General features: G+C 35.2%; 2 protein-coding genes across 2 annotated transcripts; both read right to left on the minus strand.

The window, feature by feature from the left end:
• Positions 1 to 10,201: 10,201 nt before the first annotated feature.
• Positions 10,202 to 11,741, minus strand: LOC138877850 (uncharacterized). The gene is made up of 3 exons (XM_070157494.1): positions 11,552 to 11,741; positions 11,385 to 11,455; positions 10,202 to 10,732 (listed from the first exon to the last, which is right to left on the minus strand). Exons 1-3 carry the CDS (start codon positions 11,739 to 11,741, stop codon positions 10,202 to 10,204), a joined length of 792 nt encoding a protein of 263 aa, XP_070013595.1.
• A 1,377-nt stretch (positions 11,742 to 13,118) lies between these two features.
• Positions 13,119 to 13,751, minus strand: LOC138877851 (uncharacterized). Its single transcript, XM_070157495.1, has one exon. The coding sequence runs from the start codon at positions 13,749 to 13,751 to the stop codon at positions 13,119 to 13,121; it is 633 nt and encodes a 210-aa protein (XP_070013596.1).
• Between the last annotated feature and the right edge of the window lie 8,484 nt (positions 13,752 to 22,235).

Raw genomic sequence — 22,235 nt, forward strand, 5'->3', positions numbered from 1 at the left:
TGGTCGCTAACTTCAAGAAATATATTTTTTTTAATTATAAGCGACCAACTTTGGTCGCTATATTTCCAGAAATTATTTTTTTTAAAAATAAAATAGCGACCAAAGTTGGTCGCTTTTGACAAATCTGAGTTAAATAGTGACCAAGGTTGTTCGCTATTGCCCAGAAAATTGGTTTTTTTTTAGGAAAAAGCGACCAACTAGCGACCAAAGTTGGTCGCTTTTCTTGGTATATTTTTGGCAGAAACTGCCTGTTTTGGCAGCTACACCACCTGCCAGCTTACCAAATATCCTAAACAGGCATTTTATGCCAACAACAACAACAACAATAAACAACAACAACAATAACAATAAAAAGCAACAAAGTATAAAGTTCAATAGAACTAACACATTAAGCTAACAAAACTAAGTTAACGCTTATTACAAGCCCATTCGAAAACTGCTTCTATTGTCTAGTTCAAAGTATATAAAGTACTTAAGGAGTGTTCTTTCAGCATCCTTGTCCGAAAGTTGGATTGCCTCGCCCGACTCATTAGGTGGTTGACTGCGTATGAATTCCCCCACATCAGCTGTAAAGCGAACCTATAGGAAAAATTATATTGAATTAGTATTTCAAAATTTATATAAAAGTAAATCAAAATACTTAATGAAAAGTAAAAAAATTACATGTATAGTCGACGCTCGACCCTCGACCCACCTTTCTGGATCAGTCTCTTTCTTATTCTTTACAATACGAGTCTCATTGAATAACTCATCTTACTTCATTGGCATCATAAAGTTGTCTGGTGGCTTTGGTGATTATCCTCGTGGTACTATTACTCAGGATGAACTTAGATACAGAGAGTAACTTGGATACAGTACCCGACAGGGTGTGTCTTTGATCAATTGTTGTTCTCATTAGCGACAATGATGGTGAGAAGGCAATAGCATGTGTTTCAAACAGTGATGGTGTAGGTAAGAATTTAACATTTCCTAAGCAGATAAAAGAAGAGGTTATAGAGGAATTCTCTACTTCCTCTTGGAAAATGAAGTAGAGAATTCCTCTATAACTTTTTCTTTTATCTATTTAGGAAATGTTAAATTCTTACCTACACCATCACTATTTGAAACACATGTCATTGCCTTCTCATCATCATTGTCGCTAATGAGAACAACAATTAAAGGCACACTATGCCAGGTACTGTGTCTAAGTTATTCTTGGTGAAAGTTCCATTGCATGTCTAATAAAGTCATCAACCCTTTCTACAAAATCCTCCCGCAATCCTAAATTTCAATTCATATCCTAAAGACTCAATTCATATCCTAAAAGTTCAATTCATACACAAAATTTTCAATTCATATCCTAAAAGTTCAATTCATATACAAAAATTTCAATTCATATCCTAAATGTTCATCTCATATCCACAAAAGTTCAAGTCATATCCTAAAATTTCAATTTATAAACTAAAATTCCAATACATAAACCAAAAATTTCAATTCATATCCTAAAGGTTCAATTCATATCCTAAAGGTTCAACGCATATCCACAAAAGTTCAAGTCATATCCTAAAATTTCAATTTATAAACTAAAATTCCAATACATAAACTAATATCCTAAAGGTTCAATTCATATCTTAAAGGTTCAACTCATATCCACAAAAGTTCAAGTCATATCCTAAAATTTCAATTTATAAACTAAAATTCCAATACATAAACTAATATCCTAAATGTTCAATTCATATCCTAAAGGTTCAACTCATATCCACAAAAGTTCAAGTCATATCTTAAAATCTTCAATTTATAAACTAAAATTCCAATACATAAACAAATATCCTAAAGGTTCAATTCATATCCTAAAGGTTCAACTCATATCCACAAAAGTTCAAGTGAGGGAACTAGAGAGAAAATAGAGATTTTGGGGAATTATTTTGAAAGAATGGGAGGGAAACCCGATTTTGGTCGCTATTTTGATAGCAAAATAAGTTTTGACTTTTTGACCAAAATAGCGACCAAAGTTGGTTGCTATTTCTAAAAAATATTAAATTACTTTTAATTCAATTTAAAATTATGTACATATGTAGTATAAATTTAGGATTTTAATTCAATTTAAGCTATATATATATAAATAAATAAATATATAATATATAAAAAAATATATTATATATATATATATATTAATTGACATAAGTCAAGACGTTTTAATTTATTGTTAATATATATACATGCATATGAGTAGGTTATAAGTCGATGAATCAATTTTCAAGTGTATCAATACCCAAAAGAACCCGTCCCTGTGTTCCAAGCGCTTCATGTTCTTATATATATATATATACATATTATATTATACTATATATATCGAATATACCTTGATATATAATACACTTAGTATATATACTATACTATACTATACTATACTATGCACTAAGTATTAGTGCATTAGCTAATACTATACACTTAGTATATATAATACACTTAGTATATATATATACTATACTATACTATGCACTAAGTATTAGTGCATTAACTAATATTATATCGAATATAGCTTTTATATATATATATATATATATATATATATATATATATATATATATATATATATAACAATAAATGAAAACGTCTCGACTTATATCAATTAATATATATATATATATATATATAAAAGCTATATTCGATATAAGTCGAGACATTTTTATTTATTGTTAATAAATATATATATATATATATATATATATATATATATATATATATATATATATATATATATATATGCATATGAGTAGGTTATAAGTCGATGAATCAATTTACAAGTGTATCAATACCTAAAAGAACCTGTCCCTGTGTTCCGAGCGTTTCATGTTCTTATATATATATATATATATATATATATATATATGCATATGAGTAGGTTATAAGTCGATGAATCAATTTACAAGTGTATCAATACCTAAAAGAACCTGTCCCTGTGTTCCGAGCGTTTCATGTTCTTATATATATATATATATATATATATATATATATACTATATTATACTATATATATCGAATATACCTTGATATATAATACACTTAGTATATATACTATACTATACTATGCACTGAGTATTAGTGCATTAGCTAATATTATATCGAATATAGCTATATATATATATAGTATATAGTATATAAGCTATCTCCCACTTGTGGGATTATACTGGGTCGTTGTTGTTGTTGTTGTTATTGTTGTTGTTGTTGTTGTTGTATATAAGCTATATATATATATATATATATATATATATATATATATATATATATATATATATACATATATTAATTGATATAAGTCGAGATGTTTTAATTTATTGTTAATATATATACATGCATATGAGTAAGTTATAGGTCGATGAATCAATTTACAAGTGTTCAATACCTAAAAGAACTCGTCCCTGTGTTCCGAGCGCTTCATGTTCTTATATATACATACCTAATATTATATCGAATATAGCTTATATATATATTAATTGATATAAGTCGAAACGTTTTAATACCTAAAAGAGCCCGTCCTTGTATATATTGGAGTATATATACTATATTATACTATATTATACTATGCACTAAGTATTAGTGCATTAGTTAATATTATATCGAATATAGCTTTTATATATATATTAACAATAAATTAAAACGTCTCGACTTGTATCAATTAATATATGTATATATTTATATATTTATATATATATATACATATTTCTTATATATATATATATATATATATAGCTTATATACTATATACTATATTATACTATATATATCAAATATACCTTGATATATAATACACTTAGTATATATACTATACTATACTATACTATGCACTAAGTATTAGTGCATTAGCTAATATTATATGGAATATAGCTTTTATATATATATAGGTTATAAGTCGATGAATCAAATTACAAGTGTATCAATACCTAAAAGAACCTGTCTCTGTGTTACGAGCGCTTCATATATATATATAGACACACACACACACGCTTCATAGTACTGCTTAACTGCATATATAGCATGTTAGAATATATTTTAGTCTATTCATCCTTTGTATTACAAAAGTGTTAGCGGGTTACATTTATATTATTTAGATAGTAAATACAAAAATGTTTTTAAATTTTGACCATTGTTGACCTGAAAAGAGACCAACTTTGGCCGCTAAATATACATAAATTTAAATTAGCGACCAAAGTTGGTTGCTAAATTTAAATCAGATTTATTTATATTTTATATAATATTTAAAATAATAATATAATTGTTAAACATTAGAACTCGGTCCCAGATTAGTGACCAAAGTTGGTCTCTATTTTCGTAAGCGACCAACTTTGGTCGCTAAATTTGAATTATATTTTTTTATATTTTATAAAAAAATTTAAATAAAAATATAATTATTAAAATTTTATAATTGGGTCCCATTTTAGCGACCAAAGTTGGTCGCTATCTGCTTACCCCTTAATTAGCGACCAACTTTGGTCGCTAATTTAAGTTATATTTATTTATATTTTATAATTTTTTTAAAATAATATTATAATTATATAAGTGGGTCCCCCTGTAGCGACCAACGTTGGTCGCTAATCTCAGTATACCTTTGACCAAGCAAGTCTGACCAGTCCGGTCAATATTTTGACAAAATTAGCGACCAAGTAGCGACCAACCTTGGTCGCTAATGTATATCAAGTAATTATTTTATTATTTTCGCCATTTTAGCGACCAACTTTGATTGCTTTTTTCCGGAATTCTAGTAGTGTAAGTTCTTAATTTTGGTTCGCAAACTGCTCTCTACCATCAAAAGGTATGATAAAGCTACGTATATATTATTTTTTTAGGACTCTACTTGTGTAATTGAACTAAATTTATCATAAACTAGTTGTGGATAAAAATTTCATGGATTTATGAGATTTTTTTTGTTAAATTGGATCGAGCTAGACGAAAAAAAAACTATGAGAGTTATTAGTCTCATTTATAAAAAAAATGTCAATGCCTATTCATATCATACTAACAATAATATAGGCAAGTCAACACTGACATAAAATTCTGTTGCCTACATCCTTTTAAAAAAAAAAAAAAAAGTATCGATAAAAATCAATTGCTCCTCCTACCTTATTATGACCTGATCTCGCCCAACTATGCCTTATAAAGAGGATATGTGGACGTTGCAAATATAATTTGAGTATTTAGCCCAGAGTCGAACCCACAAGGAATTAACCTATCAATTACTTTTGTTAGACTTACTAAATTCTACGGAATCAACTTCCTATACATTGTAAATAACAATTGAGGGTATTTCTACTAACTAATAATGAAAGTAAATTAGCAAATGAAAACTAACTATGATTAAGTTGTAAATAATTCAGAGAAGGTTCTAAGGTTATGATTTCCCTATTGATGGAATCCCTTCCGGTTATATTTCACATAGATTCACCAAATAGTCTCTATCAATTATGAGCACTCTTATTACCGTAAATCTCTTCCGAGTAATCACGACAATTTACTAGACGCACTCTCCCGAGTTACGCTAGCTGGCTTTATTTATTACAGCTCACTTTAGATTGCACCCAGGGCTTCGTTATCCCTAATCCCGCCTTTAAACCCTCAGTTATTGATCCCTCATATACTTTGGGAGTGGTGTTGTTCAATAATTACCTAAATATGCACTCTCTCCCGAGTTATGCATACTAAATAGGCACAGCTAATTAAGGATCCTATCAATTAACTACAACAAGAACGTAGTTGAGCAAATAGAGATTAAACTGGGCAAACTATATTAACATAACAAGAAGTTCATCCTTCAATAGGTTCCATCAAAACCCTAGACTAGAAAATTAGCTACGCATGACAAGACAAAATAAAACTACTAAATTATTCATGATGGGTAACTGCAATAATAAAGAGAAGATAGAAGAACTCTAATGTTTTGTTACTCTTTTCACACTTATTCTTGCCTCCAAATTAGTTTAAAAACAAGCTTCCCCATGTTTTGGGCGAGCTTCTAAAGTTTATAAGGGTTTGGAACAAGTTTTCTTCGAGTTACACTTTGGTCCCCAAATTTCTGGTACGTGAACAATTCACCGCGGTCAAGGCAAGACAGCGGCTCAACCCCGGTGAACGCTGATTATTCTGCCTCGAGTACTTGATCTACCGCGGTTCCACCGCGGTCGCGGTAGAATTCACTCAGTCCATTTTTGCTTCTTTAGGCTCGGGTACTTCTTGGTTGGGCGTTTTCTTTACATTATTTACTCCAAAATACTCTGTAGTGCTTCCTCACTTAGATTATTCCCTGCGAAGCAAAAGAACACCATTTAGAATATTTTGTTATCAATTTGCCTATAAAACAACAGTAAAGCATGGTAATATTAAGGTGTAAATATCATCTATATAGTCTAATATCAACACTTAAATCATTGCTAGTCCTCTAGAAATCCACCACACTCTATCAAAGTTCCCTTGCCTAAGCTTTTCCCTTAACGACTCACACCTTGAACAATTTACCAAAGTTGCACCTAGTAGTGAAAAACCCTTGCCTCAACAGTCGAATCTCTCGTACCATGCAATATTCGTACTTACTCAAACTACTCTATACAGAAGTCAAGACTTACCTTTCCTTTATGAATCACATGCCCTCACATCACACAAGAGAGTAGTTCCACAATTAATATGATACAAACACTTAGGAACTCAAATGGACAAAATTCGCTCACTCTCCAAAAGAACATTCACATGCCACAAAAATGCACCATAGGCTTGCCCTTAGTCTAGTACTCGACTAATAGAGCCTATCTAGTCTAAGATCAATTAGGACTTCATTTGGTTGTAATATAGGCTAAGGGATCGGTAGGATATATTTGGATATAGTGACTAGCCTTCCTAAGCACTTTTAATACACAACACATTAACATTCCATATCATTCTTATGTCAACCAGACATTCCCCACAATTCATTTATAACAACCCATTCCTTTAGGTGCATTTGCCTCAAGCTACCATTTATCAACTACTATATTTATTTATTATTTTTTTGTGGCACGTCTTCTTTTATTCTTCAAAACTGCACCTTTCCTCTATTTCATTGGCTCCACTCAAAATCAAACCACCACCCCACACTTTAACTTTTGCATATGTCAAGGCCATTCAAGTGCTCCTGGGAGGTAAAAGGGTTCAAACAGAAGGCTATTCAAACAATTGGGTAAGGATCGCAATGTGGTTGCCAAAGAAACAAGCTTATAGGCTCAATGGGGTTAACTAAGATGTATTACATTCAGGTGAGTTTACATTATATATATCTGGCTTAAGAAAGAAATGCCTATATCACTTCTAAGACTGAATGAATCTACTATTTCGCTTTGCAAACACACATGACAAGTTCTAGGCATCAAACATAAAGCATGAAATATAGTATAGTATAGCTCTCACACATATGGCATATAACTCACTCCGGATTGATTTATCAAGACATTCTCTTTTGAGCGTTCAAGTCAACTACAAACATAAAACTTTAAGGCACTTTAGCAAGAGTCAACCATTGAGACTAGGCGTTACACTCTAGTATCGATTGTGTTCAGGTGTACTAACGCCAAAGGATTCTCTTTCTATTCTAGCTCTTAGCCCATCGATGCTAACTAAAACTAAAAAACAAAATAAACAAAAACTACCTACACCCGGTTCAAGCTAAACCCTTGGAAAAGAACCGTGGCCCAAAGAAAAACCAAGGGGGAGTTACTACACTACCTACAAATAAAATAAAAAATCTTATTGGGATTTTCTCTAGACTAACTTCCCTCAAGAACTGTCTCAAATATCCGTCATCAGGAAGAGTCCTTATATATCTCTTTTTTTTTGTTCGACTTATGTCCCTCAAGAGACCTGTCGAAAGGTGTCCATCGTTAGGCCAAGTCGAAGTTAATTACATGATCCTACCCTACCAATCAATCAAAAGTAAAGCAACAAAAATAAAGCAACGGTATAAAAAATTACACAATCTCTTTACAATAACATTATACAACAACAGCCATCCCCCACCCCACAATTAAAAATATGGCATGTCCCTATGTCAACAAATAAAGAGCAGAGTAAGGAGGGGGACTTCCCTAAAGATCAATCCTGATCAGAGACGGTGCCAGGATTGAGGTGACATGCTCGTCCTAGCGCTCGAAGCCATCCCATAATCTTCTTATCCGACTTTGCTTGTTGAGTGGTCAAAGTCTCAACTCTAGTGCCCAAGTCTGTGACAGAAGTGCGGAGACCAGCCATATCCTACTCCAGGGCTGTCATGCGGGTACTACGGCGGGGATGTGAAGGGCCCGCCTCATCAACTCTTGTAGGTGGTGTGATCTCAGCTGCCTAAGCATCATAATCATCAGATTCATCATCCGATTCATCAACATTCACCACCGGCTCTATCCCAATTCTGATTTTTCTTACGAAGAACGGGGCTTTCAGTGGCAATTTCCCATCAACTCTAGGGTATTCAGGGACCTTAGAAAGACAACACAGCCTGGTGACTAGAGAAGGAAAGTAGAAGCCTTTGAGCAACTCAGGTGATCTAATGAGCATCTCGTCATGGAGGAGCCGGGCCACATCAAAATCCTTGTGGGCCATGAAGCTGTAGATCACCGCCGCTCGTGGTAGATTGACATCGGTCGTATTGCTGGAGGGCAACAGCCGACTGTTGATAATTGTTAGCCAACACTTAACCTTCCAATTGAGAGACTGGGAGTTAAGTGTGATCATGTGCTTTATCCATATGTAGTCTCTGTCTGGCACATAGATAGTTTCAAAAAGGGTTGCCCACAAGGAACTTGATCGGCTAAAGGTACGATAAGCATCAGCTTCCCCCCTGAACACTGGTAGCCGGTACACCCTGTGGATAGCCTCGTTGGATGCATTTACCCGGGTATTGCGCACAGTAACAACCCCATTCTCATGTTCCGGGCAGTTAGCATAGAACTCCTTTACCATCTAAACATTGGCTTCTTCCAGTACCTCGAAGAGGATGTCCAGCTGAAACCTCCTCAACTCATTAAAGATATTCGGGCATTCCACCTCTAAGGCTTCTCGGTCAATATGCACCTCATATAACAATTTCTTAGCTGCCTTTGCATTGTACCTATCCTCCGCCGGTTGGAGACAAACCTGGTGTTGTCAAACTGTGGTGCACTGGCTTGACCCCTGGCCCTCGAGGAACTTCCCAATCTACTAGCGGAGGACCCGATGTTGCGTCTCTTCCTAGATGGATTCATTGTACCTATCAAACAGAGAAACGCCTATCAGTGAGTGTGTGAAATGTGTGACTATGGGTGGTTACTCATACTTCACCACAACCATGTCACATTAGCCCTTATAACTCCATTGGGACAATTTCCCAAACACCTTGTGGGCAAGACAATTTCTTCATACACAACCCATATGGATACATCAAAGCTTCCCTCAAATTAAAGATTCTACTACATCATCACACCCCACGACACTTCATTCAATACCCACAAACATACACCTTTCCACCACATTATACACACAGCCCCTTTACCAGTAAGTCTAAAAACGAATTTCAAAAGAAAACAAGAAGAAAACTAATAAAAATCTACTAAAAATTACTACACAATTACAAACACTAGGCTAGCATATAACTACACACAATACAAAAAGAAAAGATAGGGGAAGGTTAGTTGCATACCTTAATGGAAGAAGGGGTGAGAGGAATGGAGATGGGGGAGTAGTATGAGTGAATAAGAAGAAGGTGAAGAGAGGGATTTGGGGAGTTAGGGTTTAGAGAGATAAAAAGAGAGATGGAGAATTAGGGAAGGGGGGTCGGGAGTTTGGGGAAATAAAAGAGGGCGGGGTATTTGAAAATAAAGTAAAACAAAATAAAAAAAAATCGAATTACTTACCTGGGCGATGCGATTTTACGACTTAATGCGATCCCACCATGGTCGCGGTGGATTGCCTAGTTCTGAGACAGAATCATCGCCTCACACCGCGGTTCTGTCGCGGTTCCACCGCGGTCGCGGTGGTTTGCGCAGTTTTTTTTATAGGAAGTTACATAAGAAAACACTAACAACAACATTCGTGGGTTGCCTTCCATGCATCGCCTGATTTAACGTCGCGGCACGACGCAGACAAGAGTATTTAAGGCTCGTTCGACCTCTGAGGTTCCGTCAGGTGGGTCTCTAACACTTCCTTTGGTTCTTTCATGCCTATGTATAGATTCAATCTCTGCCCATTGACTCGAAATGTGTGAGAGTCTTTGAGGCAATCTCTACAGCCCCTGAAGGGAATACTTCGACCACTCGAAATTGACCAAACCATCGTGACTTGAGCTTACCAGGGAATAACCTTAATCTTGAGTTATAGAGCAATACCATGTCCCCGGGTTTGAAATGTCGCTCAACAATGTTCTGGTCGTGCAACCTCTTCATTCTTTCCTTGTACAACCTTGTGCTCTCAAAAGTAAGATGTCGGATCTCATCAAGCTCATGCAATTCAGTGATTCTCGTTGTGCCTGCAGCCTCAATGTCTAGGTTTAGTTGTTTCAGTGCCCACCAAGCTTTATGTTCAAGTTCCACTAGCAAGTGGCAAGCCTTCCCAAATACCAACTTATATGGTGACATACCAATTGGTGTTTTTGAAAGCAGTTCTATAAGCCTAGATGCATTATCTAACTTTTTCGCCCAATCAGTTCTTGTGGCATTCACAGTCTTGGTTAGCACACTCTTTATCTCTCTGTTGGACACTTCAACCTATCCATAAGTCTGGGGGTGATATGGGGTTACCACGTTGTGGCGTACATCATATTTTGCTAGCAACTTCTCGAAGGCTCGATTACAGAAGTGGGTGCCTTCGACACTAATAATCGCTCTCGGGGTCCCAAAACGGGTGAATATGTTCTTCTTCAAGAATTCCACCACCACTCTTGCATCATTAGTGGGCAACGCTGCAGCTTCTACCCATTTGGACACGTAATCCATAACAACAAGTATGTACTTATTGCCAAAGGAGCTGACGAAGGGTACCATGAAGTCAATCCCCCAAACATCAAACACTTCCACCTCTTGAATCGGGTTCATGGGCATCTCATGGCGACAGGAAATGTTCCCGGTTCGCTGACATTCATTGCAGCCCTTCACCCATTGGTGAGCATCTTTAAACACTGTTGGCCAAAAGAAACTGGCCTCTAGCACTTTCGCAGCTGTCCTGACTCCTCCAAATGCCCTCCATACACCGATGTATGACATGCCTGCAAAATAGAAGATTGTTCTATCTCGGGGACTCACCTCCGGATCATATTGTCAACATATATTCGAAACAGGTAAGGTTCATACCAATAATACATGCGGCAGTCATGATAAAACTTTTTCTTTTGTACACAGAAAAGGTCATAGGGAACTATACCGCTGACCAGGTAATTTCAAAGTCTGCATACCACGGCACTTCCTCAAAACTAGTAGCGAGCAACTGCTCGTCTGGAAAGGTTTCCAGAATGTCCTCAACCTCAACTGAGTTTTCCGCTCCCTTAAGTCGTGATAAATGGTCAGCAACTTGGTTTTATGTGCCCTTACGCTCACGAATTTCGAGGTCGAATTCTTGCAGCAGCAACACCCAACGAATCAGACGCGACTTAGACTCCTTCTTCTCAATCAAGTACCTGAGAGCTGTATGATCAGTGTATAAAATTACCTTAGAGCCAATCAGGTACGATCTGAATTTGTCGAAAGCAAACACCACAGCCAACATCTCCTTCTCAGTCATAGTGTAGTTCAACTGGGCTCCACTCAGCGTTCTACTGGCATAGTATATTGGATGCATTAGCTTGTCTTTCTGCTATCCCAGCACTACCCCCACTGCGTAGTCACTGGCATCACACATGAGTTTGAATGATTGCTCCTAGTCGGGGACAACAATGATGGGTGTTGTGACCAGCCTCTTTATCAGCTCCTCGAATGCTACCCTGCAATCATCAGAAAATAAGAAGGGGTGATCTTTTTCTAACAACTTATAGAGAGGGTTGACAATTTTTTAGAATTCTCTTATGAATCTCCGGTAAAAACCGATATGCCCGAGGAAGCTCCTGATTGCCTTGACTGAAGTTGGAGGTGACAGCTTTGCTATCACGTCAACTTTCGCGCGATCCACCTCAATTACTTTACTGGACACCTGGTGCCCCAAGATTATGCCCTCTTGTATCATGAAATGGCACTTTTCCCAATTAAGAACCAAGTTAGTCTCAATACACCACTTTAGCACACGAGTCATATTTATAAGGCACTTATCAAATGAGTTCCCCACCACTGAGAAATCATCCATGAATACCTCCATTATGTCCTCTACCATGTCAGTGAATATGGCCATCATGCACCTTTGGAATGTGGCGGGTGCATTGCATAGGCCGAAGGGCATCCTCCGAAAGGCATAAATGCCATATGGGCAAGTGAAAGAGGTCTTCTCTCTGTCCTCTGGTGCAATGGAGATCTGACTGTACCCCGAGTACCCATCCAGAAAATAGAAGTGTGACCTCCCTACCAATCTGTCTAGCATCTGATCAATAAAGGGAAGTGGGAAGTGGTCTTTCCGGGTGGCTAGATTTAACTTTCTATAGTCTATGCAAATTCTCCAACCCATGACGGTTCGTGTTGAGATAAGTTCATTGTTATCATTTTTGATCACCGTCATGCCACCCTTCTTAGGCACGCATTGCACCGGGCTAACCCAGCTGCTCTCAGAGATTGGGAAAATGATTCCCGCATCTAACCACTTTATCACTTCTTTCTTCACCACTTACTTCATGTTGGGGTTCAGCCTTCTTTAGTGTTCCCTGGAAGGTTTGTGTCCCTCTTCCAGCAGAATCTTATGCATACAGTAGGCCAGGATGATCCCCTTAATGTCTGCCATGGTCCACCCAATGATAGTCTTACACTCCTTGAGTACCTGCAAGAGTTGTTGTGCCTGCACATCTAACAAACTAGATGAGATAATAACAGGTAATGTGGAGTCAGGTCCAAGGAACTCATACCTGAGATGGGCTGGCAGTGGCTTCAATTCCAGCTTTGGCGGTTCTTCAATGGATGGCTTGGCTGGAGGAGTTTCTGTATTTTCCAAGTGCAAGGGCTCAAATTCAAGAGTTCTATCCTAGAATCCTCTGCCCTCTAATTCCAATACCCATTCTGCCAGTTCTTCTCCATTCACCTCATCTAAATTCATCAGATATGCAGTAAGAGGGTCCTCAATAGTCAGAATCTCATCATCAGTTTCCACAATTACATCCACGGTATCAATAAGAGAGCAATTGGCGAATTCACTTGATCGCCTCATAGATTTTTGCACATTAAATGTTATCTCTTCATCATTCAATCTCATCTTGAGTTCCCTAGTCTCACAATCAATGAGAGCTCTCCCAGTGGCCAAGAACGGCCTTCCCAAAATTATGGGAATTTCTTCATCCACCTTGCAGTTTAAGATCACAAAATCTGCAGGGAACACAAATTTCCCTACCTGAATCAACACATCATCCAGGATACCTGAGGGTCTTTTTACAGTCCTGTCAGCCAGTTGGAACAACATAGAGGTGGGTCTAGCTCTTCCAATCCCCAGCCTCTTATAAATCGCCACGGGCATAAGATTTATGTTGGCTCCTAGATCACAAAGTGTTTCAGCAAAAGCAAAATTACCAATGGTGTAGGGAATCGTGAAACTCCCCGGATCAAACAACTTCTCAAAAATTGGTCTAGTCACCACCGCACTGCAGGTCTGAGTAAGTGTCATTGTGGCCAGGACTTGGAAATCAAATTTTCAGGACATCAAGTCCTTCATCATTTTTGCATAACCAGGCATCTCCTTCAACGCATCTATCAATGGATATTTACCTGGATTTGTTTCAGCATCTCCAATAATTTCTTGTATTGTTCCTTTTTTTGGTACTTGGCCAGCCTCTGAGGGAATGGTGTGGGATTTCTTTTCTTCCTAATGATTTGGGTTTGCTCTTTATCAGCTGTCACCTCAACTACTTGTTCTTGGGTTGTCTCATCTTCTTTCTCAATCTCACTCTGACTGTTATGTTCTTCCTAGGCAGGCTGGACTGTCACCTCTGTCAGTTTCTTTGACTCATCTAGCTCAATGAGCACTGTTATGAGTGTCTCAGCCTGTTTGCTTTCTCGAGCTCTCTCTTTCTCTACATCTAAATCTCTGCCATTCCGTAGACTCACTACCATCAGTTGCTTCGGTCCTTGATCTTTTGGATTTATCTGAGTGTCTACAGGTAATGTCCTATGAGGACGATTGTTTAGAGACATCGAAATCTGGCCTATCTGCACTTCAATATTTTTGATAGCTGAATCATGTGCATATACTCTTTCACTAATTTTTGCATTAGACCCAATAACATGCTGCATCATTGCCTCAAGTCTAGCAAAGCCATCTTCCTGTCGTCCACTATGCTGCTGCTGAGGATGATGATACCTCTATTGTTGATTTTGATTGTTATATCCCTGTGGCCTTGGGTAAGGTGCTATATTGTTAGGAGGTCTCATACCTCCCATGTTTCCATTGTTGAACTGTGGCTGGACTAGCCTGTACGACTGATTTTGCTGGCCCCAATTCTGACCACCCTGTCTCTGGCCTCCATAATTAGACACATAATTCATGTCTTCAGGGTAGTGATGATGATCATGTTCTGCATTCCACTGGTTACCAATTGGCTGACTAATGCAAGATGTGCACAAGCCCCCATTGGTAGTATCTACGATGTGTACCTGTTGCTTCTGCCCTGACTCTTCCACCTTTTTGGTGAGTATACTCATTTGTGTCAATAAGGTGGCCATGTTTTCAGCCATAGAGTTGGATGGATCTAAGGGCACTGAGTGAACCATTGGAGTGATAGGTGCATTCCTGGTTGTCCATCCCGAATTCTGTGCCATCTTGTTAGGCAGACTCTAGCCTTCTCTCCAAGTTTTGCTCAAAAATGCTCCACCAGCTGAAGCATCAACATTACCCTTTACGCTATCTAACAATCCCATGTAAAACCACTTCCCCAACATCAGATCCGGAATACCATGGTGCGAACATATAACCAGCATCCCTTTGAATCGTTCCCATGTTTCATGCAGTGTCTCCACTGGTCTCTGTTTGAAACTCAAAATTTCATCAATTTGTTGAGCAGTCTTGTTGGGTGGGTAGAACTTGTTCACGAATTGCTTGACTAACTCCTCCCAAGTTATTATGGAATTAATGGGGAGTGAGTTTAGCCAGGTCTGGGCAACTCCTATCACTGAGAACAGAAATAATAATAGCTTGATTGCTTCCGGAGTTACGATGGGCTGCCTTTGGGTTTTGCAGATTGACAGGAAATTCTTCAAGTGTTGTTGAGGATCTTCGACTTATGACCCCAAAAATAGTCCCTTGTTTTGCAACAAGTGCAGCATGTTATTCGTGATTTGGAATGATTCAGCTTGTATCTGCGGGACTAAAATCGTTGTGGCCAGATTTTTAGCTATGGGTGCGCCCAATCATAGAGAGCAGCCTCTGGCACAAGAGGTGCCACTGGCGCTATTAGTACAGCTGGGTCTTCTTCATGATCTCACATGTCTGGTTCGAATTGTTCAGTTGTTTGTTTTTCCGGTTGGCCCGATTTAAAGCCTTGAAAACTCTCTCGGGATCTGATAATGCTTCAAATACTTCACCAGTTCTCGATGTGTTTCTAGGAATGCACTTGTACAACCAAGTCAACAAACGTTAAAATTTCAATGTATAGATTGGGTGTAGAGAAAACTGACTACACTAAGAATTTTTGTATTTCTTTCAATTGTAATTGATAACACCGTTAAGTTCCCCGGCAACGACGCTAATATTTGATCTCGCCCAACTATACCTTATAAAGAGGATATGTGGACGTTGCAAATATAATTTGAGTATTTAGCCCAGAGTCGAACCCACAAGGAATTAACCTATCAATTACTTTTGTTAGACTTACTAAATTCTACGGAATCAACTTCCTATACATTGTAAATAACAATTGAGGGTATTTCTACTAACTAATAATGAAAGTAAATTAGCAAATGAAAACTAACTATGATTAAGTTGTAAACAATTCAGAGAAGGTTCTAAGGTTATGATTTCCCTATTGATGGAATCCCTTCCGGTTATATTTCACATAGATTCACCAAATAGTCTCTATCAATTATGAGCACTCTTATTACCGTAAATCTCTCCCGAGTAATCACGATAATTTACTAGACGCACTCTCCCGAATTACGCTAGCTGACTTTATTTATTACAGCTCACTTTAGATTGCACCCAAGGCTTCGTTATCCCTAATCCCGCCTTTAAACCCTCAGTTATTGATCCCTCATATACTTTGGGAGTGGTGTTGTTCAACAATTACCTAAATATGCACTCTCTCCCGAGTTATGCATACTAAATAGGCACAACTACTTGAGGATCCTATCAATTAACTACAACAAGAACGTGGTTGAGCAAATAGAGATTAAACTGGGCAAACTATATTAACATAACAAGAAGTTCATCCTTCAATAGGTTCCATCAAAACCCTAGACTAGGAAATTAGCTACGCATAATAAAACAAGATAAAACTACTAAATTATTCATGATGGGTAATTGCAATAATAAAGAGAAGATAGAAGAACTCTAATGTTTTGTTACTCTTCTCACACTTGTTCTTGCCTCCAAAGTAGTCTAAAAACAAGCTTCCCCATGTCTTGGGCGAGCTTTTAAAGTTTATAAGGGTTTGGAACAAGTTTTTCCCGAGTTACACTTTGGTCCCCAAATTTCTGGCACGTGAATAGTTCACCGCGGTCACGGCAAGACCGCGGTGAACGCTGAACATTCTGCCTCGAGTACTTGATTTGCCGCGGTTCCACCGCGGTCGCGGTGGAATTCACTCAGTCCATTTTTTTGCTTCTTTATGCTCGGATACTTCTTGGTTGGGCATTTTCTTCTCATTATTGACTCCAAAACACTCCGTAGTGCTTCCTCACTTAGATTATTCCCTGCGAAGCAGAACACCCGTTTAGAGCATTTTATTATGAATTCGCCTATAAAATAACAATAAAGTATGATAATATTAAGGTGTAAATATCATCTATATAGCCTAATATCATGACTATTCATACTTCTAAAATATTTATAAATGTGTTTGGAAGAGATTTGGCGACACACTCTCTAAAAGTCTTAAAGTTAATACATATTTTCCTGGATAGAAGTGAAAAAATAATAATTAACAATTGAATACTTACAGAATTAATAAAGTTAAAACCTCTCGTCCTAATTCCTCACAAGCCTCCACCTATTCATCGCACACACCTGATTTTTATTCTCTCATTTAATAGTCATGTTTTATAATTAGTTATTTTTCTATTGGTACAAAAAGCTAGATTTCAGTTTTATTTTTCTGTTAATAGTTTATTTTAGTTTCTTCTCGTTCTAGGAGAAGACAAATAATAAAGAAAAATATTTTTTCTAATTTTAGAACTCCATTAAATGCTTTTAGAAACTTTAGAATCCTTATATATATTTTTCCTATTATAGTACATATATTTGGTTATATCTTTCAAATAGCACTTTCGTTTTCTATATTTCTATAAGTATTTATGTACATGATATTTGATGTGCATTTTGTGTTTATTCTTTATTTTCCTTCGGCTAATTTTCGTAAACTCTGAAGAAGTTGCTTTCCATTTTAACACTCTTCATATATAGATATTTTGCTCCTATCAATTTTTGCCAATAATTACCTCCTTTGTTTTCATTTTAAAACCAAGTTAGTAAAAAAATTTGTGAATTAGAATTCATAAATCAAAAATATTGGCGCCATCTCTGGATACAGTCACACCAAAAATTTTGTTGGATAAGTATACAAGCAGTAGATTTTAACAAAATTGCATTATCAATTATGACCATGAATAAGGTATAAAAGGTCAAAAAATGCATGATAACAACGTACTTTATATTCTCCATGCACCAACAGTAACCAAAAAGAAAGAAACTTTTCTCCACAGGGCGCTACAAAATCGACCAGAATCTATAGCAAGGAATTCTTCAAAAAAATTCTTCTAAAATTTATTTTATAGAGACAGAATTTTCAACCACTACTTGAAAATCAAAGGAAATAAGAGAAGGGAAAAGAAAATAGGAAAAGGAGGAAATAGTTGAAGAAATTTATTTTGTTGTTAGATCCTTTTATATAGTTTATGTGTAACACAAATTAATAAAAATAAATTACAAAAATATAAAACTAATTGACCATCGTTTCTTTGTCATATAAAATTAAAATTGTAGACAAAAACTTTATTTTGATCAGTCAAAACTTACATAGCATTAATCAACTAGCAAAAAATACTAAACTAAAATCAGTGAAATAAAAAAAAGAGAAAGAAAACATCAGAAACTTATAATACACTAAGCATAATGGTATTCTAATTTTCTGTAATTAAAGCAGGGAAAGGCTTCAAAATTCAAAATTACAATGTTTCCAAACTACGATCAAGAAAAAGTGGAAGAAATAAAATAACATAGATGAATAGTAACAATTAATTGTACAATTTTCAACCTTTTCAACAAAAAATGTCTCAATGATACAAGAAAGACACAAAATTTATCTACAATCGAGGATGAAGGAAAGAAGAAAGAAAAGCGGTAGAAAATTAAGAGGAGAGGGGGATCTTAGAAGAAGAAATAAATAGCAGTAGTGAGGAAAGGAATAAATAGGCTCATTATGTTAATAACGGTTGCAACCGAAGAGGTGGGAGAAATAAAGGTGAAAAGTGGTAAATTTTGGTTTCTTAATTAAGTAATGGTTGAAATACCTATTTTTTTTTTAAAGAAATAGTACATAAATAGGGGGAAAAAGAATAAAAGCCAAAAAAGGAGAAAATAGATAAAAAGGGATCCTTGGCCAAAGAGAGGTGTCAACTCATCTCCTATTATCCCAATTTTATATATATACCAGTTAATTTGTCCGCGTTTCGCACGATTTAGTAAACTTCATAAATTAAATTTCAAGTTATACATCTTACTATTAATACTCCAATTAGATACTTCTAAAAGTTCTAAAGATACTTGGTTTTTGTATAATATCTATATATGATATCTTTTCCTAATAAAAAGTATTTTTTGATTAATTTACTCTTATCTTTCTTCAATAAATGTGCAGTCTACTATTATTGTATACTAGTTAACTAGTTGTGCTTCGCGCGATCGTAAAAAGTATCTGAGAAGTGAAATTTTTTGCTGAATTATCAAAATTAAAACTTACTACACATTCATAATATAAAAAATGTATGTGGTTAAGCAAATTGTAAAAAATATTTTATTATCACATAATCATGTATGAGTCACTTGGTTAAAATATGAAACAATCATCTTTTCCTATCACTTAAGTATATAAATAAATAAAAAATTAGACCTTTAGTTGCAAATATACTTTCAACACTTTATTTTATTTTGAGAAAAAAAAAATTGTTTCCTTTGATTTAACAATTTTACATAGTTTTCATTTTGAAAAATTGTCTATGTTTCATAAAAATATTGTATTTTTATTTCTCATATAATTTATTCTTTGCATTATTTCCGTGTATAGTGTAAGTGTGAAAACTTATTTATATACATAATATTCTTTAATTTAAGTAGGTACATATTTTTAACTTACAAAATTAATACTAATGGTGCTAATGCGATTCTCAAGATTTGAAACATCATGAAACCAAAGAAATACAAATAACCCAAAAAAACAACAACCTGTTTTCTTCCCTGAAGATTGGTAAACATTACATACAATGTAACTACACGTCAGTCTAACGAAAGTAAAGGCTTTTGCATCATGTTCCACTGTTTAGATTATCAAGAAAAAAAAGTTAATTATATCTAATATATTTTTGAACCATTACTAAATGAGGCTTTAATTATCGTTTTTGTGATGCAGCAAGCGAAGTAACATGTTAAGACGATTGTAACACAAAATTAAGCCTTAATAGAATATAAAAAAATTGACACCCATACAAAATAATAAAACATAACAGTTAGAAAAAACTCATTTGATATGCTTCCTATTCACCAAAAAAAGGACTTGATATAAATAAATGAATTATGTTAAAGATTTCGTTAAAAAGTATTGAGTCTATATATTATTAAAAACAACTATTTTCAATTAGTACAATTATTAGCAAGTCTCCTAAATTAAAATTCTTGCATTGTCTTATTAGAACATAGCTCTAAAATCTTTTAAATAAAAGGAAATATGTTATGTGGTATAGGTGTGTAAATATATATAAAATCATATTAAAGGTTTTATAAGCGTCCTACTAAAATGTCCTTTAAATTTAATTATCCTACGCTTTTTTCCTAATTCCCTACTCAAATACGCAAATGGATGTGCTTCTTAAAGTCCTAATGAGACGGTGAGAGCTTTTGATTTTGAAGAAAGCATCTCTTGACAACATCCGATTGAGAATCATGAATATGACCAACATTTCCTAAATTAGGAGATGAATCAACCGTTTCTTTGACAAAAAATAGAAAATTACCTACAAACACAAATGGACGGCTAAGGCCTTTTGTCATTAATCACAAACTTAAATATTTTTATTAGAGTTAAAGCTTAGATGGACAGTATTTTTCATAATATGATTTCTTTATGAAATGGAGAAAAAAAAAAGAATTCATAAGGAAAAATTTCACTTTCATAAATATTTGTATTTGTGTATGCGCACCTTATTCCCTTTCACTTCTTTATTTGATTCTTTCGTGAAATAGTAAAATAAAAAATTTTCTATTCATATAAGAACTTGAAATGAAATGCAAGGCAACGAAAAACAAAAAGAAAAAAGAAGAATAAATAACGTCTAAAGTTGTGTTTCCAAATGCCTTTTAGTGGCCATTGATTCTAAACTAAGCAATAACATGTTGAGACGCCTGCCGCTTCCCTTCTCTCAACATGTTATTGAATTTATAGGATTGGAATAGGAGCAATTATAGGTGAAAATGTTTGTAACTGAAATGGATTTAGGATGTTTAATTAAGAGTCATGTCTTTTCAGTTTTTAATTTTTTAATATACCACATAAAGGTTTGTAACTGATGTGAAATGATAAGTTTATAAGTAATACGAAAGGATAATGTTTAATGAGAAGTCATGTCTTTTGAGTTTTTTAATATAACACATAAATAGAAGAAAACCCCCAAAAACTAAGAAATTAGATAAATACCTTTTCTTGTCTATAAGAGGTGCCAAGTCAGCATTCTATATATATATATATATATATATATATATATATATAGATTCTTTCTTTGGCAAACTAAACCTTTTCCGGTCCATTTTCACAAAAGGTTGATTCTGCTAAAACTAGAACTTATGATTATTCAAACACCAAATATAAATGAGAGATGAATTACCTTCTCCGGTAAAGAAGTTCGAGTCTCTTTAATTTACAACTCAATCTTAGCAGTTCAAGATTATTAACGTGAAATACATATTTTACTTAATTGAAATCGGGTGATGAATATGTGTGTAGAAAACATGTGTCTATGGGTTCCTTGCTTTTAAGGAATCAATGAACTTTTGCACATAGTATTCAAATTGCACTGCTATACAAATTAGACTGATAACTCTATAATCTTGCTTTGGAATTGTCATTTCTCTATATTAGCCACAGTTTACAAGTTGTCATTCAAAAATAACCACAGTTTCAAAAGTAATCGAAATTTAACCACTTTTCATGTAAAAATAAATTTAAACGAAAACACTATTTAAAATCCGGAAAACACTTCAACATAATATACTGGACTTCCAGCATAAGTATACTGAAACTCCAACATATTATAATGGAGTTCCAGCATAAGTATACTGGAACTCTAGCATAATATACTAGAGTTCCAATATAATATATCGGTCCGGTATAATATACTGGAAATTCATACACAAGTGCACCGATCTCCAGTATATTATGTTGGACCGATCCTTGTTGCAGCAAAATAGTGATTATTTTTCAATGACTTTGCAAACGCTGGCTATTTTTGAATAACCAGTAGCTAGCCCGTGCTATTTTAACGGTATTTTCATTTCAAATAACTTTTCCAGAAACTCGTCCACCAGACTTTGTAATGACTTTAACGGAGTAGTTAATTTGAACAATTAAAGAAAAAGAATGACAACTTTTTATGAATGATAACGAAGATAGTTGCAAGTTTCCATTTCGAAGTAAGAAATTCCATTTACATTGATTAAACTACCTTGTGGTGT

Source organism: Nicotiana sylvestris, chromosome 9, assembly GCF_000393655.2.
Source record: "Nicotiana sylvestris chromosome 9, ASM39365v2, whole genome shotgun sequence".
Taxonomy (NCBI): Eukaryota; Viridiplantae; Streptophyta; class Magnoliopsida; order Solanales; family Solanaceae; genus Nicotiana; species Nicotiana sylvestris.

Bases quoted from the DNA above. Each gene is read 5' to 3' on its own strand.
- LOC138877850 (XM_070157494.1), bottom strand. From the start codon at position 11,741: ATGACTGAGAAGGAGATGTTGGCTGTGGTGTTTGCTTTCGACAAATTC. The intron at 11,456-11,551 runs GTAAGGGCACAT...AAACCTTTCCAG, and splicing joins CGACCTCGAAATTCGTGAGC to ACGAGCAGTTGCTCGCTACT. The intron at 10,733-11,384 runs GTATAGTTCCCT...ACTTATGGATAG, and splicing joins TTGAAATTACCTGGTCAGCG to GTTGAAGTGTCCAACAGAGA.
- LOC138877851 (XM_070157495.1), bottom strand. From the start codon at position 13,751: ATGACACTTACTCAGACCTGCAGTGCGGTGGTGACTAGACCAATTTTT.